General features: G+C 33.4%; 2 protein-coding genes across 2 annotated transcripts; one reads left to right on the top strand and one right to left on the bottom strand.

The window, feature by feature from the left end:
• Positions 2,636-3,442, top strand: LOC109726190 (putative lipid-transfer protein DIR1). Its single transcript, XM_020255668.1, has one exon. The coding sequence runs from the start codon at positions 2,750-2,752 to the stop codon at positions 3,089-3,091; it is 342 nt and encodes a 113-aa protein (XP_020111257.1). The 5' UTR covers positions 2,636-2,749; the 3' UTR covers positions 3,092-3,442.
• LOC109726317 (cytochrome c1-like) lies at positions 12,818-15,816 on the bottom strand. The gene is made up of 2 exons (XM_020255855.1): positions 15,661-15,816; positions 12,818-13,643 (listed from the first exon to the last, which is right to left on the bottom strand). Exons 1-2 carry the CDS (start codon positions 15,673-15,675, stop codon positions 13,203-13,205), a joined length of 456 nt encoding a protein of 151 aa, XP_020111444.1. The 5' UTR covers positions 15,676-15,816; the 3' UTR covers positions 12,818-13,202.

The following is a 20,605-nucleotide window of genomic DNA, read 5'->3' on the forward strand; positions in this document are numbered from 1 at the left end:
TTAACTCTAGATTAAATTTAACGGATCATCGATTCGAAAACTCTATCATTAAAAATGGTTAAGGAGCACGGAGGTCTTTATGCTTCTAATAGCACAAAAGGCCTACTCTCTCTCTCTCTCTCTATATAAAGAGAGAGAGAGAGAGAGAGTTTTATTATAATACTATAGGTAGTAAATGGCTCATTCTGCTACCGATTTGTTTTCGATGATAGAACTTTTAAATCGATAATCAAAACTATTAAACATGATTTAGACTATTTAAACTATCTAAAAATTAAATTTTATACTTTTTCAAAATTATTTTCTTGTCCATCAAATAGACATAAAATAAATGATTGAAAATAAATATTTTTAAAAAATAATGACATAATTTATTTATCGACTCCGTTAGATATGATCCAGAATAAGCTCGCTCCAGCTCGACACGTTTCAACCCCTATCGGTAGGTTGATATGTATGGTTTTGTCTCAATAATTGTACATGTCATCCTCATCATATTGTCACCACAATGCAGCCACCAACGTACAAATTCTTAAGAAGCCACCAAAGGACCCGTGACTTGTCCACCATGCATGAAGCCAAATCATAGTTCACGGGCTTGTTTTGTTTTACCTGTGCTTCTTCTTGCCATTGGGCCCATCATATTTCTCTACAATTTTATGTATCCCCAATCCACTTTATATATAATCTCTCTCTCTCTCTCTAGAGAGAGAGTCCAGCTATGATATTTTTAAAAGTATCAAATATTTGGTCTTTGTAAATTTTTTATCGTTAAATTTATTCTTTTGACCAATTTTTCCTCTTAGATTATATTATTTCACCAACTATTTGCACAACCCCTAGAAGATCACTATTATCCTAACCGCACAGCTTTTTATCCGAGAGCTGAAAACCTATACGCACCAATGACATGATATTTTTAAAAGTAAAGAGCTCAATTATATATAGTATATAGTTACTATGCTTTACGATGTATTAGGGATCGAGTTCGTACTTCTGACTTCTTGGCCCTTATATTAAGGATTGTACAATTAAGATGATAGTGATCCCTTTAGGGTTGAGTGTTCCCGCCCCACAGGATAATAATATTAATCCAAAGATTACAAATAGTCAAAGGGACTAATCTAAGGACCAAAAAGTTGAAAGTACCAGTTCTTTTATGTTTTCGAAAGTATAGTAACTGTACTCTCTTTCTATATATAGAGAGAGTCTGGCTATTATACTCTTATGAGCACGATCGCTTTGGTACTTATAAGTCGTTTTCGATGATAAATTTTTCTAATTGACAATCAATACCGTTAAATATGATTTAGAGTATTTTGAAATTTCTAGAATTCAAATTTTATAGTTTTTCGGCATCATTTACCTTATGATCAAAAGATCTCAGAATTGACAATTTTTAACGGTCGGTATGAGATATTGTCTAATTTTATGGCGTATAAGAATTGAAATTAGTTAAATTTTTCATAAAAAATTTTATTCGCTATCTAGAAAAGGATCAAAAACTCTGATCTTCAATTAAAAAAATATGATCCTTTATTTTTAGTAGGTCATTCGATTTCCACTGTTCATTTTGTATCCGCTTGATTGATCTTATTATAATTTTAATTAATTACAAAATTTATGTTCTAAAAGTTTCAAATACTTTAGATTATATTTAATGGTGTGGATCATCGATTTAGAAGCTCTATCATCGAAAATAACTTATGGATATGAAAGATTCTATACTTATAAGAATATAACGGCCCTACTCTCTCTCTCTCTCTCTATATATATATATATTATATAACTTTTAGAAGTACTTAGACTTTCATGCTTCTAAATTATAGCCATGCCTTCCGCCGCAATCTCACTTTTGCAATTTGTGCCATATCTGAGGCCGCGTTGCTACTGCCAACGTCGACGGAGGTGTGAGAGAGGTAGAAGAGAGAATCGTGATGTCAAGGTGGAGGTCGTGTAGGATGAGGTACGAGAGAAAGCTGGAGAAAAAGAAGAGAAAGAAATGGCAAGAAAGATAGATACAATGAAGGAGAAGAAGAACAACCAAAAAAAAGAACGGGGAGAAAGAGAAATAAGGGTAATTTAGTCAATTTACTAAAATTCAGATCTAATCTATAAAATCTAAAAAAATGGCATATTTTTGCTAAAAAAACTAGTTAATTTTTTTAATCCAAATTGGCCAAAATAAAATTTTAAAAATTTAAAAAATAATAATTCAATCCTAATTATATTTTAATTGCGTCAACTTGTAAGCAAGAAGACCTCGATGCTTTTAAAAACACTCTAACTCAACTCTCTCTTTCTCTCTATATATTTTTATAGTCCGGTTACAATACAATCAATAACACCAATTACTTAGTATTACCAAATTTTCTGCCGTTTAGATCTGTCTCTTTGACCATTTTCACTCTTAGATTATACTATTCTATCAATCACCTACTAAACCCTAATAAGAGACTACTATCATTTGTGATTTTGCTACATCATTTATTTAGTGATTGAGAGGGCTTAAAATTAATCGATAATTTTAACAGTTGATTTGAGCTATTTGTAAGTTATAAAAATATTGAAAAAAGATAAAATTTTAATTTTGAAATAAGATACTGTATTTATAATTATCCTATCAAACTATACTGTATATTTCTCTCTCTCTCTTTCTCTCTTTGTGGCTCTATAAATAGATGCACTACAACACTCACCAATCATAAACTTAAGGAGGGGAACATTCACACATACAACTCAGAGCACAATGAAGGTGCTGCTCCTTTTGGCCCTGGTGCTGGTACTGGTACACTCCTCCCCAGACTTTAAAAGCCGTGCGGCGCGTGCTGCCGCTGCCGACGACGATGCTGTACTTCTGTGCAACATGACTCGCGGGGGGCTGGAGGCCTGCAAGCCGTCCGTGCGCAGCGGGTCGTCGGACCCGGCCGCCGACCCATCGAAAGAGTGCTGCGCGGCGCTGGCGGGGGCCGACCTGCCGTGCCTCTGCTCGTACCGCCACTCCTTCCTGCTCCCGTCCTTGGGCATCGACCCCGACCTCGCCCTGCAGCTCCCCGCCAAGTGCAACCTCACCGCGACCCCCGGCTGCTGACTATACATATTTTGCAGGGACGACTCATCATATCTCTATCTCCTCTCCTCACGGTCAGACCGTCAAATTTACTATCCATCACATACAGTGCTCGAATCTCAAAGTAGTATCTCCGCTCCTCACGGTCAAACTGTCAAATTTACTGTCCATCACATGCAGTGCTCGAATCTCAAAGCAGCGATGGAACCGCACGGATTAAGTGAATTAATATATAGTAAGTTGTGTGTGAAGTACTTCTGTTTGAGTAGTATGTAAGAGCATGTAATTGCTGGGACAAATCTCTACCTTGTACAATCATAAAGCGAGGTAAAAAAATAAAAAAATAAAAAAACATAAAATTTTTTCTGTAAATATTATTGTTTTATTTTTCTTTTTCGGATTTTTAAAAATTTGTGTTTTACTCTTCTAAAATTTCAACTTGAATGCATTTAGCCTCCTGCTGGCATTGTTTCATCTATTTTCTTATGATATTATTTTTAAAAATAAATGTAATTCATTAAAAAATTATATTTTCTTTTTTAGTGCAAGTAAGGGCACTTTGGTCATTTCGCTCTCTTTCTTAGCATTGTAAACCTCTCAAAATATTCTAAACTTTTGAAAGTAAGGAGAAAAGGTGAAAAATTTGCTAATTTACCCACCAATAACAACTAAATAATTGGACTCACATTAGGAAAACATACAAAATTTTCCAAAATAATTTAAAAGTGCAAAAATAGATGTTTAAATAATTGAATTTGAGTCCCAAATCCAATCGTAACGGCTTTGCCATTCACTATGTAGATCCTGAAAAGTATTTTTTGAATTGAGGTTGCACCTGAAAACGAATACTCGAGCAAAAAGTAATAGCACTTTAGAGTTTTTTAGCGCTGAATGTAAAAATTGTCGAACTCAACGAGATTTTCAGCCTAGTATCGGTGAATCACATTTTTTCAAAAACTCTAATGCTAAATTGGCTGCATCATATTTAATCAAGAAATCTAATCATGTATTAAATAAAACTACTTTAAATCTAAAATATAGTTTTTTAAACTAATGCCTAACAACTTCTTATTGTTTCTGTAGGAAATTAAGAGCTTGAAAATTCAATTCTTACCCATTTTCATCCTAAATTCAAATTGTATTCGAATCCCTTCTGATTAAATGTAATTATAAAGCTCAATATTTCTTTAATATTTGTATACAGATTTGTATCTGTACAATAAATACGGATGCAAATATAATTTTGTCAAATATCCAGTCGTATTAATAAAGGGATTTTTTTTGGATAAAAATGTATAAAACTTATCTAAACTGTAGACTATTTTGATTTGATTATCCAATATTTTAAAATGTTAATTTTAGTATCTAATCTTTAAATTTATTTAATTTAAGTGGTTTGATTGCTCATCCGATATAAAATTTAAACTAATTGCCTACTTCAATGAGTTTAAGTTATGTTTGCATAAGAAATTCGTAAAGATAAACAACAGATTTAAATTTTGAAGTTAAAAAGTCACTAATCACTCAAATCAAATAAATAAAAAAGCTGGATAGTAAAATAAAAAATTTTAAATGTTAGTAGGCTAAGCCAAATAGGTAATACTTGACGTTAATTTCATACATTTTTACCTATTTTTTGGCTAAAATATAGAAAATGTCCCTATAAAATATAAATACTCGCTTTTTTACTTACCCTCCCTGACTTTCAAAATTCATAATTTGCCTCATCAAAATTTTAAAAATATTTTCACGAAATTATGCCATTAAAGGAGAGAATGAATTAACTAAACCGTCTTTACTTATTCTTAAAAAGATAATTTTTTAATATATTCTTTCATATTTAAGATATTTTTGGTATATCAAATTATAGATTATAAAAAACAGATGGAACAATGATAGAATCCTAACGAGGAGCGCCAAAGTGCACAACTTGAAATTTTGAGTGAATAAAATATAGATAATATTGCGATATATATAAGAACTATTATAATCAAATTCAAATGAAATATATATATATNAAATCAAATTTCACACATTTTCGATATTGTTCTCTTGTCCATCAAGTGAACAGAAAAATGAAAGGCTGGAAATGAATATCCTTCAAAAAGTGATGATACAATTTTTATATTTGAGATCTAGAATCTAGATCTTATTTTAAATAGTTTAAAAAAAAATTTAACAAAAATTTAGTTGATTTGAACTCTTCTATACCGTTAAACGAGCAAACGCACCATATCGGCCATTAAAATTATAGATTTTGTGACCCTTTGATCGTTCAGTTAGTGATGCCAAAAAATCATGAAATTTGATTTCTAGATAATTTAAATGGTTTAGATCATGTTCAACGGTACCGATCGTCGATTTGGAAGCTCTATCATCAAAAATAAATCGGTAGTAAACTGAACAATTTACTACCGATAGTAGCCCACTCAAACTATATATATATATATATATATATATATATATATATATATATATATATATATATATATATACACACCGTGTCCAATACATTTGTAATGGACACAGTGAATGGATCACCGTGTCCAATACAACTGCCCACAACTTAAAAATTGCAGTAGAAAAATCAATTATAAGATTCAATACAAGAATACAATACAGATACCTATCAATACACATCACAACACATCACAACATCACAAAAGTAATACACATCACAACATCACAAAATTAATACACATTACAACATCACAACCAATAGAATCTCAATAATATAATAAATACCAAATAATCAAAACAGAATATACAAAATAAATGCAAGTTATACAATAATATATAAATATAATATCATGTTCTCCTCCCTCGACCTCCTCGACCACGTCGCCTACCACGTCCGCGTCCGCGACCACGACCAACATCATGCTCATCAAAAGGCTCCAAGATCTCCAACTGGTCTAGATGCTCTATAGCAGCACCCTCAATAACCGGCTCAATCACAGCAGTAGCATGTGCCGGTAGTATGTCTGGCCGTGGAGGAGCTGAAGAGGAGGGCTGATCTTGCCGTGGAGGAGCTGAAGAGGAGGGCTGATCTGTACGGATAGACCTCGATCGCCGTCGACGCCTAAAATAAACAATATCACATGCTCGAGCTGGATCCTGCGGTACTGGTGCTGGTGCCGGGTCCGTAATATCAGCATAAGGTGGCTCCCCTATCGGTGATGATGGCATCGGTGGACTATATACGGGTGCATGGCCGGACGTCGATGCTCCACCATAGTCTGCTGGTCCTGGAGGTATATAGTGTGGAAGCGTAGGTAAAGTCTCCAGAACTGCCTCCATCTGATCGGCGACCTGTGATAGGGTAGCTAAGACTCCACCTCCTGAAATATCGGGTAGGACACGTCTGATCGTATAATGTGATCTCTGCACGATATCAACCTGAAATAAAAGCACAATCAAAAAAGATTATACGAAACTTTCTTGTATATATATAAAAATTAATATAAAAAGATATTTGCAATTACAATCATACCAATACTCTCTCGACGTGTCCACGTGGCTAATAGGCGAGTGGTGGCCGCTGTACAGGTCTAGATATCCACCTCCTGGTGATCGTCCAATACCACTGCATGTAAACAGTGGTAGCTCGTATCGGATCTGGATCTGTCTCAGGGGCCACCTCTGCTATATCTACTAATCTATCATTCCAACGCTCAATGTATGAGGCGTGGTATGCCGCCCAATCCTCATCTGCTTTGCCTCGTGAATTGATGCGAGGTATGGCAAGCACAGGTTCAGGTATATGCTGTAGTAGCCCAAACTGGCGAAGCACACGATCGGGATGATGGAGCTCAAAAATGTGGAAGCAGACTAAGATAGTCCTCGATCGCCAAACCTGGGACCCCGCCGGACAAAAAGGTGGGAGCGTCTCTAACACTGCGTCGTCATAAGGCCTCCATATAATCTATTGTGAAAAATACATATGATTAGCGTTCAAAACACATATAATGAACTATTGTGAAAATAGACAGTGAAAATTGAATAATCTTTAAAATTTGAGCATAGGACTTTGAAATTCAAGATCAAGAATGTTAATCTTAATCTATATAGTTTAAAGTATTTTCTATCAAAATTTGAAGAAATTTAGATTCTTCTATATAGTAGCCTAGCTCTATATATAGTATAGATAGTATAGTAGCCTAGCTCTATATAGCTCTATATATAGTATAGATAGTATAGTAGCCTAGCTCTATATATAGTATAGATAGTATAGTAGCCTAGCGCTATATATAGTATAGAGAGCATAGTAGCCTAGCTCTATATATATATATATATATATATATATATATATATATATAGTATATTACAGCAGATGGCAATGCTGCACTAACTGGCTGAGATGGAACTCCAAACTCTCTGAAACACCATCAAAATTGTAGAGTGATAATTTAGAGCCACTAAGGCCAACACACAAAACCAGTTTCCAAAGTAGGAATGTCAACGGATCTGATTCGGAACGGATTTTTAAAAATTCGAACTTGAACCTGACAATGAAACCTGAAATCTGAATCCAAACCCGTATCTGACGGATTTTAAAAATTCATATCCGAACCCAAACCAAGCTAAAAATCTAAAATCCGAACACGAAGCCGTACACAAAAACCAGAATCTGAAACAACTATTTCTCTTCACAATATTTCAAAATATATTACATTAAATCTAAAATTGTAAAATACAAATTCAAATATAACATCAAATATTTATATATATCTTATATAATGTAAAATTAAGTTGGGTTCAGGTTCGGGCCGGCTACCGTCAAAATCCATACCTAAATTCAAATCCGTCGAATTTTCATTTTTAATATCCATATCAAAAACTATATATGTTTAGCATTTGATAAATCCACTCTGTTCGGATTCAAGTTCAGATAAAATTTCGGATTTCCATTCCCATTGACATCCCTAATCGAAAGGGATAGCGATTTCTCCAAATAAGCCTATCTCAAAGAAGGAAAATTATGATGAAGCAAATAACTAATATTCTCTGACAAGATCCACTAAAAGGAGCTCATAATCCTTGATATCTCCCCTACATTTTTTTTATATCCCTTATTATGAATTTGTAAGTTTTTTTTTGGTATCAAACTCATTCTTAAGATAAAATAACCTACAATTTGTAGTAGACACATTAAGAATTTGAAATTTTGTTTCAATTTCTATTTAAGCAGGCCAAACATCACACAGTACAAAAAAAAAAGAAAAAAAGAAAAGAAATACTGTTTTAGCACCAACAATTTAAAAAAGAAATTCCCTTCCAAAAGGTCGTAGAAGATGCTAGTATTCATTTGATTTAAATTTAATTAAAATTTCATTTCAGCCTATGGGCCTTTTGGGGGGCCCAAAATCAAATGGGCTTTGCGTAAGAGTTTGTGCATCATTTACTACATATGAGTTTAGTCATAAATAAAAAATTCTCTAAGTCACTTGCATCATTTTCTAGGTTCGGTTCACCTACACTCAAACTTTATTTTTTATTTTTTTTTTGCTTGGAGTTTATTACATTTTAACTTAACCTTAACCTAAGGGCTAACCACTTAAATTAACCTGCCCGAAAGGGCAAATGGAATAGGATAGGTATCACCCCTTGGTTCCATTCCCTCCTCACTGGACTTTACCTTTTCTTCTAATTTTTACTCTGCTTGCTGGATCTCTGAAAACCTTTCTGATTCATATTACGCTACCCTGAGGACGTGCCGACAAAGTAACTCGTAACCGTTATATCAATAGAAGTGGTTGTTGGAGTCTTGCACGTGGAGAGACAATCTTATTTCTAGGACAGCATCTAATACGCCTCGACCAGCATACCTCGTCTGGGCTCTGTATCTCTATAAATCTTTGACATTGACTCTTGCATACAATCTTTGAAAAGAGTTGTTAAAATGCTTTTGAATCAAAATATTCACAAAACCTCTTATCTATTAATAAAAGAATAGACTTATTTCTAAAAAAGTCACATCATTAAGAATCTGAACATCTGTTTGATAGGGATTGGTTTTGATATATATCCAACTTGAGGGAATCCCTTTACAACTTTAAAAGAAAATGATTTAGATTGCTTCCCATTATATTTTTTTTTAAGAGAAAGATAGCATGCTACCGGCTTCGTCTATTTTTTTTAGAAAAAAATTTAGCTGGAAATGTAAATTAGTTGGAATTGGAACTTAAAACCTCGGATACCAATCACCAAGTCCTTTACCATTTGCGCTAGCAATAGTTGGTGATCTTATTGTATTATTGATTCTTTTCTAGTAATAAGACTAAATTTTAATTGATAGAATTTTGAGAACAAGAGATATTGATTTTGAGAAAAATAGTAAAATGACAATGATGAAGTCATAGAAAAGTAGAAGAGAATCTAAGATTGATAGGGTAAAAAAACAAAAAAAAAAAAAGTGTAGGTAGAGAGATACAGGATCTAGAGTAATCTGATATGACAAAGTAGTAGTAGTTTGGAGAAAATGAAACTTCTTTCTCTTCTAGTGAAAGAGAGGAGGTAAATGTAACGATCCAGCCCACTAATAACAATAATTCGTTGAGCCCAAATCACTTACTCAAAATGCCTAAATTCAATTATTATTATTAGTGTCTAAGTCTTTTATATACCCAATCACATTCTCATTCCTATCCGATATTATAAATATGGGCCAATTAATAATATTTAAGTCTACATTTATTATAAATAAATATTAATTCTAACATATATGTTAATTTAGCAAAATATTAATTAGACTTTAATGAAAAATCTATCTAAATTTTATATAAAAGGTATTGGTCCTATCATATTTTTATGTGTATTCTGGTGAAGAATTATTATCTGTTTCATACCATACGGAAGAGTGACTGAAAGAGAAGAAAAAAGTGCTTGAGAAAGAAGAAGAAATCAGATTAACCTACTTTGGTTGGTGACATTTATATCGCATCCAAAACTTTTCGCTTCTACTGATTGGTAAAAATTTTCTTCTCTACAATGCTCTATGAGTTATATTTTATTTTATTTATGATTCTAAACATTGGTATGTACATGCCAATTTATATCTTTTTTCTTTTTTTTTCTTTTTTTTTTTTGAGAAAAGGTAGCAAGCTATCCGCTTCATTCATTAAGTGGAAGTGAACTAAGCGATACAAGGTGGAAGCAGCTAGGGCTTCCGGAGAGGTGAAAGGCAGAAAAAAAAAGTGTTCGAATTTTGGTAAGGAATGCGCATGCTTTAAAACGGACTTTCAGAAGGCCTTCGACAATGTCAGTTGGTCGTTCCTAAAACACGTCATACAGTGGCTAGGTTTCAATGACAAGTGGTGGGCTTGGATACAACAATGCGTCTGCAACGCGAAAATAGCTATCTTGGTGAATGACACCCTAACGTCGTGGTTCAAAGCTTGAAAGGCTCAGACAAGGAGACCCTCTTTCTTCCTACCTTTTCATTCTGGTCGCTGACTGCTTGGCCAGGTTGACGAAAACAGCAAAGGCCAATAACCTGCTTCACGGCATCGGACCTTCTGACGATAGTCAGACCGTTTTACTTCAATTCACTGATGACACTCTCTTCTTTTGCGAGCTGAGGAAAAAGTTCTTACGAAATCTATGGTTTATCCTGAAAATCTTCGAGTGGGCATCTGGGCTCAAAATAAACAAATCTAAATCGGGGCTGTTCTACTTAAGTCAAAACCCTCACAAAGCTACTAGACTTGCGCATATTATCGGTTGCAAAGTAGGCACCTTCCCCTTCCGCTACTTTGGTCTGCCCCTTCATACCAAACGACTACGCAAGGAAGATTGGAACTTGATCATTAACCGCATTGACGCAAGAATTGACGGATAGAAAGCAAAACTACTTTCCTACGGAGAAAGATTAACCCTTGTCAACTCGGTCCTCACCAACCTTCCTTTATTCTACTTTTCCATCTTCAGAGCTCCTCAATGGGTTCTGCGCTGGATAGAATCTTTACGTAGAGCATTCTTCTGGAAAGAATGCTCCAAAATTTCGGGAGGAGCATGCCTTGTTAATTGGAGATCTGTTTACAAAAGTAGAAAGGAAGGGGGACTGGGGATTTTAGAAATGGAAGCCATGAACGTGGCTCTTCTCTCCAAATGGTGGTGGCGCTTTTTCGACGATCCACATCTGCTTTGGTGCAATCTCATCAAAACCCTCTACCATGCCAATTTATATCTAATAGCAAAATCATATGCATATTAGTTCTTACATGATTGATAGATCAATAAAGTCAAATCTATGATGTGGTTCTGAAAAATAAAATTCTAAACTAATGCTGCAACAAAAACAGCTGATGCAAAATTTTGAAATTATATGGTGCTAAAATTGAATTTCAAACAGTTTGAATTGTATGATGTTTGGCCTACCGAAACAGAATTTAAAATAGAATTTCAAAATTCTTAATTGTGTTCTTCTATGCAAATATCTCTAAAAAAAAAAAAGTAAGAACAAAAAGGGCCTGTTTGGATACATAGTAAAAATTCTAGTTTAGATGAAATAGAAAATTCTGTAATGCTAAAAAATTCTACGGATTCAATTTTTAAACGGTTGGGACGCGCATTATACAATTTCATGGGATTTCTCTAAATTTAAAAATTNTTTGAAATTTGAAATTTGAAATTTGAAATTTGGATTTTGAAAATTAAAATTTAAAATAAAATTTGAAATTTGAAAATTTAAAATTTAAATTTGAAATTATAAAATTAGAAAATTTTAAATTTATTATTTGAAAACTAAAATTTAAAATTTGATATTCATAAATTAAAATTTGCAATTACAAAATTAGAAAATTTGAATTTAAAATTTGACATTTAAATTTTGAAATTATAAAATTTAAATTTTTGATATTTAAATTTTAAAATTATAAATTTAAAATTTAGAAATTAAAACTTGAATATAAATTTAAATTATAAAATTTAAAATTTAAAATTTAAAGTAATATTTAAAATTTTATGTTGAAATTTAAAATTTCAAACTTCTTGTCGTTTATTATGTTCTATTATGCTATGTGAACCTCGTTTACATTTTGATTTTTGCCTACATGGTTGCTTAGTTCCTTTATTGTGATATATGCTATGTCTATGATTGTGTTATATGCTTGTTAATTATATGCATATATTTCGTGGGCTCGGAGATGTGTATTATAGTTTGCTATTATGCTATGTGAACCTCGTTTACATTTTGATTTTTGCCTACATGGTTGCTTAGTTCTTTTATTGTGATATATGCTATGTCTATGATTGTGTTATATGCTTGTTAATTATATGCATATATTTAGGGGTGGTTTATTATGTTTTATTATGCTATGTGAACCTCATTTACATTTTGATTTTTGCCTACATGGTTGCTTACTTCTTTTATTGTGATATATGCTATGTCTATGATTGTGTTATATGCTTATTAATTATATGCATATATTTAGGGAGAGTATTCTACTCTTTTCTATTCATTTGGATATTATATCACATTATTTGTCGATACATCTTTAGAATAAGCGAGCCTAAGAACGGTGAAATTTTTTTTTTTTCCTTTGGTTAGAATGAATTATAAATTTACTCTATTTTTTCGAGCATAGTTTTGTTATACATGTTATTTTTTTTTTCTAAACGTTTTGCAGAATAATTTTTTTATCAGTGTAGTATAGTTTAACTATACTATATTTTCAGGAATAACCAAGACCATATATTATATGCACATGGATATATGTATAAATAAAAGAGTGAAAATGCACAAAATAAATAGAGCAAATCAACACAACAACCACAAGGTAAACTCATATATAAAGATTACAACCATAGAACTCTCTCCCCGTACTCACTCGACGCGTACTCTCTCTCATAATAACCAACTTTTTTTTTTATTTTAATAAATAGCAACTCACCTCTAGATAATCATACTCATAGGACTTATTACTAAAAATAAATACTTAATTACTAGCATAAATATATATGTAATTTTAATACCTCAGAAATAGCATAAATATATATGTAATTTTAATACCTCAGCACTTAATTACTCTTAAGCTAGAACCCTCAATAATCAATGCAAGCAAAAGCCACAAGCCATAACATATGAATAACTGTTTGCCGACTGCGCTGTTCTGCATAACTCTTTTGTCTACTACTCTGATACTGCTGCCTCTTCTGCTACCTCTGCTGGTTTGGCCTCGTCTTCTACGGCGGGTGCCGGAGCTGGCTCTTCAGGCGCGGCCTCTTCTGACGCTGGCGGCTCTTCGACCGGGGCCTCCGGCTCTGCGGCAGTCTCCTCGACTGTCGGCTCGACGGCCTCCGTCTCGACTGGCTGAGCTTCTTCTGCAGGCTCGTCAGCCACTGGTTCTGCCTCAGCAGGTGCGGCGGCAGCGGCCGCCTCAGCCGCCGGCTCTTCTGTGGGCTTCTCCTCGACGGCTTCAGCCGCCGGCTCAGCCTCCGCCTCGGGTTCGATGGCGGCCGGGGCTTCCTCTTTGGGTTCTTCGACTACCGGTGCGGGGGCCTCGGCCTCGACAGCCGGGGTGGCGGCGGGCGGGGTTTCGACTGGAGCCTCGACGGCAGGGACTGATTCAACCTGCAACAAATAATGACTTCAAATTTTGAATACGCCATTCAACTTTACAAGTTTAATTCTTAGTGTACTTCATGCAATTCTTACAATTATAAAATCGTTAACGTAACACAAGTAAACACGAGAACTTTTAAGAAAAAATATTTTTACGTCGGACCAAATAAGCGAAAAAGCAATTTTCATACCGAAATAATATTTCGATTTATTTTACGCCAAACCAAACGCACCCTAAAAGTATGAAATGTACACCCATAGAAGAGAAAATTGCACTGAGTTTGATATATCACAACACAATTACATCAACCTGGCTACATAACACAGTACTTCGTTGCCACTTTGTGCTAACCAATTTTGATGTGGACTTAGTGATATACAAATGTGACCAAGTCAAAATAAAACTACTAACATTGAGACACTAGTTCAATGCATATATGCTCACTCATTTACAAAATTAAATGATTAATTACATAATAAGATACATGAAATGAATACATTTATTAAGCACATTTCTTTACCAATATGGTCTTGAGCTACGACAAGTAAGAAATTAAGAGTCAAATTTGTAATCTTCACACTCATAAAATCATAGAGGCCATGTCACATAAACACTTATATATATATATATATATATATATATATATATATATATATATATATATATATATATATATATATATATATANACTTATTACAGATTATTGACCTATGGTAAGGCATCTCAGTAAGGAGCTACATAAATTCTAATTACAACATTAATTAGTCCCCAACCTCTACTTATTACTTGTCAAAAAACTCACTATATATATATTTATGTCAAAGTTAATTAATGAGTTTTTTGACATAATTAGGTTTCGCATTAATGTTGGCAAATATTAATTATTTGGAACTAAGGTGACAAATTTTTCTCCCCAATTAATGACCATTTTGTTTGAAACAATTAACTATTGAACAAAAAGAAAAAAAACCTAATTATGAAAAGTGAAAAACAATAATAAAAATAAACAGATAAATTTGATAAATAGTGGGCAAAATTGACCTAATTTACCAAAAATGAAAGATCATGGATCACTAAATTAACAACAGTGGTTGTTATTCTGATCACCATTCTAAGCTCTCGGAGTTTACTCATACGTATCCTACGCTTTTTGAATATAAAAATATAAATATTCTCCTCCGGAGATCGACGAAGAAGTCTACATACGAACTCAAAAACATAAACTTTTGAAACTAGAATTGAATTATATAAACCATTACAAAAAAATTATATTTATAGCAAGCGATTAAATCGATCTATTAGAAAATAAGTCTCAGCTATTATTTATAGCTTCTTAGTACAAGAAAAGGAAATAATAAACCTTCACAACATCCACATGCATGCATCTGTATTTGTATATATATATATATATATATATCTATATCATCATCTAATAAGATAGCTAAGTAACTACAACCTAGATGTAGAGATACTGCAATTTTTCTATACAACGGGAGAATCACCACCGTCTATTTTGTGAAATCTGACGTCTCACATCGGTTTAGCGATCGGTCTAATCTTAAAACCACCGATCCAAAATACTGAATTAACCTAAAGTTGTTAGAATTGATATACTAGTTATTATATACATGCGACTCTTAAAAGAACAAAAGCTAGCTCAACGTGTTTGTAATTTTTTGACCTCCGGATCGCTTAAAATCCGTGCAGGACCAATAAACAAAATTTAATAAAATAAATTGCTTATAGTACTATACAGATTTTGAGACGATCTGACGACTAAAAGCAACAAGCAGAAATGCTTGTGTACTTTCAAAAGCGTAGAAGCTTAACTGGTGACTTAAGTATATATGATATTTTGATTACTCTTAACTTTAACAAGTTGCTAATACTAGTGGGCTAGTCAGATCGATCGCTACACGATCGGATCATCATCCGGCTACTGCTATTCGTCGTACTGCACGGTACGCATGCAAGATCGGTGCGCAATCGCCGAAGCTGCATGCAGCCCATCGAACGGCGGCTCACCTCGGCAGAAGCCATGGAGATCGTCGGAGACTGGGGAGGGAGAGAGGCGCGCGACGGCGATACAGAAGAGGAGAGAATTAAGCAGGAGAGGGGGTGTGATCACAATTATATTGTGTGGGATGGGAAAAGGGTTTGGGTGTTGGGGGGTATTTATATTGGAGCATAGGAGTGGGCAATGTTATGTGGAATCTTTTTACATCAATAAATACAGGTCCCCCACGTAGAAGAGTATTTGTATATATAAAAACCTTTTTTTATTTATAATTTATTATTATTATCATTTGCTCTTTAAATATACAAACAATGCATGCATGTATCTTTTTGGTCATTATTAATTTTAAAAGAATTATGAAACTTAAATAAGTTGCTAAATGCACGACAACTTTTTATGGAAATGATATAATAATTATATAATATTTTTGGTAGGAAAATCATTATTCATTTTGTTCTCTTAATTACTTTTCTAAAGAATGTCAGAAAATCACTTTTTTTGACTAAGCAAAACTTATTAAGCAAATTTTATACGCAAATAGTATAATTCATCCAATATAAATAAAACATAATTTTTCTAATAAATTTGAATATATAAAAAATACTTACAAAGTACTTTTACAGAGAAAAACACAATATAATTAACTTTGTATAATAAATAATTATTTAAATAAAAGACAATATAACTTTTTATTAGTTATTATACTACAATGTGTCCATTAATTACTCTGCATATTTATATTTTAATTATGTACTTGTATTTTTAAAATAATTTTTTTGTCATTTTTTCCGTATTATTTTTTTAATCCGTATTAATTAATTAAATAACTATACGTATACACTTACCACAAGTATTCGCTTCAGGGGCGTGATTTTGTAAAAATCGGGAGTATTAATATCAAAAAAAATCATCCCCACCGGCAAAGTTGGGCGCCGTGCGCCCATCACGCGAAGCCTTCACGTCTCCCGAGGTACCCTCCGTCCACGTGGCGGACATCTATTGGTTGGCTTTACTGAGGGGGAGTGTACCACTGGGGCCCACTGTGCTCTGGAAAGAGCCACGACGCGTCCGGGCCCCACGCGGCGGTGGGCCCGGTCCAGGGTGGTGGCGGTGCGGTGGTGGGCCCCCACAAAAGTAAAGCGGACGCGGGAGATGACGTGGCGTCGACAGAGCAATCCCATCATGTGGATTCTTTTAACCGAGAAAATATTCCCTGGACCCCGTGTACCGATTCACCTGTAGACCGCCCCGGCACTCATAATAAGATAACATTGGCTGAAATTATTAAGGGTAAAAAATTTTTAATATGGTATTTATTTTTATATGCTTATTTAATAGGGGCAATTGCTTATATATTTCTGAAAAACTTTTGATTTTTTAATTACCTCTCTTAAAAAGCTAATATTGAAAATATTTTTTTACATTCCAACTATTTCAAATATATCCTTATTAGAGTTAAATTTCGTTAATGAATTGTTAGCAATAGCTGTTATTTGTATAAAATTACTATTTTGCCTCTTTTAATTATACTATTTAACCATCACCGACTTTTCTTATTTACCTTAAGGCTTAGTTTGGTATTAAGGTCTATCTAACGCTATTAGATAAAATGGAGTTGAGAAAAAAGCATATAGAGATATACTTCTGCGTTCTCCGGTGGGACCACAGAAAATATATCATAACCAGCTCTCTGCGATATGCGGAACGCAGTATTAATATTACGTATGGAAACAAACATGATGTTTTTCCAGCGTACTTTCTCACCGCACGTACTGTAATCTCCTCGCAATTCCAAACAAAGCCTAAGTTAGGGTTAAAAAAGTATTTTATTTTTCAAAAAAAATATACCCTTTTACTATCTTCAACATTTCTTATTTATCCTTAAGTTAAGAGCAAAAGAGACTTTAATTTTTTTTAACTGTAGTAGATATTTAACTCACGTTTAATTTAAGTTAACTTAACGAATGGTAACTGTAGGGATAATTTAGAATAAAGTATATTGAAAAGATAAAAAAAATAGTGATAAATAGGATATTTCTGAAATTTTGAGGGGGCATATAGGTAATTATCCCTATTTAATATATTTTATGTGTTGGAAGCGCGATTTTCTTTGATACCACTTGTTGGAAGGAGGTGAGTATAAAACTAAATCTTTATTAAATATTTTTGGATTAAATTTCGATGGTGGATAATTTTTCACACATTTATAAATTTCACAAAGTTCAATTTTCATATGTTGTTCCTATAAAAGTCCTAATGTTTTCAAATATGCCTCTGTCGTTCAAATCCGTTAGAAAAATTTAGTTAACCACAAGTTAAATATTTAACCCTGATTAGTTTTTGACATTTTTATCTCTTTATATTATACTGTTATGATTTTTAGATGGGTATATTTGTGATGACAAAATGAAAATATAGACAGTTTTTTAACGGCTCTCTAACGGTAACAAATAAGAGGAACATATTTGAAAACATCAGAAATTTTACAGAGATATTATGTAAATGTTGAACCTTATAGGAATATATATTTGTCATTCACTATGTTTGAAGGAATCTGTCTGAAATTAATACTTATTTATATTATATAATTTAAAATTAATTTGGGTTCAGATTGGATACAAAAAAAATTTATATCCGAATTAAAATCTGCTGAGTTTTTGTTTCTTATATCTATATTCAAAATTATACGGGTTCAGTATTAAATTCGGATCCGGATAAAATTTTAACGGGTCCAGCAAGTGTTTACCCGCGGGGGTAGGATGCGGTTAATCGCATCAAACAGCAAACAGCGAAGGGAGGGGCCCACCGCCACGTCGGATGCGCTTCCCGAGGTATGCGCTGGACATGCTCGTGATCTGATATGGGAGGTTGATGATGGGACGTGGGACCACCACCGCGGAATCTGATCGGACGGCCGAGATCTCGTCGGTACAACCCCCGGTGGGGTCATCCCGGCCGTACGCTGACGCCCTCGGATTTACCATCACATCGTTTATTTTCGTACACCCGGTTCGGCACGTCAGCGGAAGGCCCGAGAGGAGAATTGGCTCTTCGGTCGCGGCGGCGGATCGTCACTGGAGGTGCAGCGATGGACGCGTAGGCCGGGCGCAGGGAGGAGCCGGTGTCGAGTGGGGGACGACGTGGCAGGGACGATGATTCACGATCACGTGACCGGCACGTGGGGATTCGCGCCGCGACGAGTGGCACCGACCAAGTCCCGTGGGCCGTGGGGCCCACTACGAATTGCATGCAGCGTGGGGCCCACTACGCGCACCCAGTGCGGGCCCCAGCCATACACGTGGGGCCCCACTCGTCGCGAAACTAAAAACATAATAATAATAGTAGTAATAGTAATTGTGGAGCCCCACCTGCTCAATTGGCGCCACTGTGGCGCCAGTGACACGTCACTGTGCTGCTGTGCTTTGAGCACCGTGAACCAAAAAAAGAAAAAAAAAAAGAAAAAAAAGCTTCTAGTACATTCTAAAATATATCCCCAATTCTAAAATTGATAAAAATCAAATTAAATTTAGTAAAATTTTAAAAAATTAATATGATAAGAATGATCTTAAAATGGAGTGGGTGTTACGTGTACACCTCACTTTAGAATGTATCTGTAACATTGTTCCCCCTACATATTTACTATTTTAAAAATATTTAGAACATTATATTCAATCTTTCAAAGTTTTAGTTTTACTATCCGATTTTCTTAATTTATTTGATCGAAGTTAAGTTGGTTTGATACTCTAGCTTTGAAATTTGAATGTGTTGCTTATTTTACAGATTTAGTTAATATAATTTATATAATTTTCGCAATTTTTTTTTTCCTTCTGACTTTCAAAAAAAAATTTATATTTTACACGCTTAAAATTTTAGAAATATTTTTACAGAGTCACGACAGTAACAAAAACATAAAATAAAATAATCAAATTATTCTTACTTATTATACATAGCTGGATTGGGTGAGTGTGAGAGGGATGGGAGTGGAAGTGAAGGGGGGGGGGGGGGCTGTATATATATATATATATATATATATATATAATAATAAATTAATATAATATATATTTAATGATCTAGAATAATTCTTGCCACGTGTCAAATTATCGTTCATTCTTATAGCCCTTTTTGAATTAAATCACTTTTTTATCTATAATTTTTAACTTTACCATATTTTGAAAGAGCAAAAATGAGAATTTAATGATTAGTAACTGATATTGATATACAATCACAATAATAACTATAGTTTAATATAAATTAATACATATAATTAATTCTAATGTTGTCATATATATAATAACCTTTTAGCTTCCATGATTAATAACTGAAAGTAATTAGCTTCATGCTCTACTTTAAACAAATAAAAATTTATAATTAATGCATATTTAATTTGACCGTTTCTTTTTAAGAGTGAATCTTAAATAAAGTTTTCAATAAATACATTTTTTTTAATTTGGCAGTTCATCTAATAGAAATTAAATAAGAGAATTAAATTCTCTATTTACTTTTTTCTATATTGTCTCTCTTTTTCATAGATAAGAGTTATAAAAATTTTCAATTATAAGCACACTATAAAAATCGACTAGAGTAGAGTGAAAATTTTGTTAGATTTTTTGTCTATAATATTATTTTTTTCTTACTTTCCCAATATAGTCGATTATATTATTCTCCTTTTTCTTTTCTTTGTCATGCATTCGTAGCGTCCCAGGTTTTTTTTTTTTTTTAGCCAATTCGCATCATTATCCTTCATCGAAAAAGTAGATTAATCTGATCAAATTAATATATTCATTTGATTAGAGAAGAAGATAATATACTATGCCACAAAGATTTGATATGTTCATCTATAGATAATTTATTATCATCTATATATATGATATAGTGCATATTTTTATATAAGCAGAAACTAATCATCTGTATCATTTTTTATACACTTAGGGCCCATTTGGATTGGGTACAAAT

Source organism: Ananas comosus, linkage group 21, assembly GCF_001540865.1.
Source record: "Ananas comosus cultivar F153 linkage group 21, ASM154086v1, whole genome shotgun sequence".
Lineage (NCBI taxonomy): Eukaryota > Viridiplantae > Streptophyta > Magnoliopsida > Poales > Bromeliaceae > Ananas > Ananas comosus.

Coding starts and splice junctions, on each gene's coding strand:
- LOC109726190 (XM_020255668.1), top strand. CDS start 2,750: ATGAAGGTGCTGCTCCTTTTGGCCCTGGTGCTGGTACTGGTACACTCC.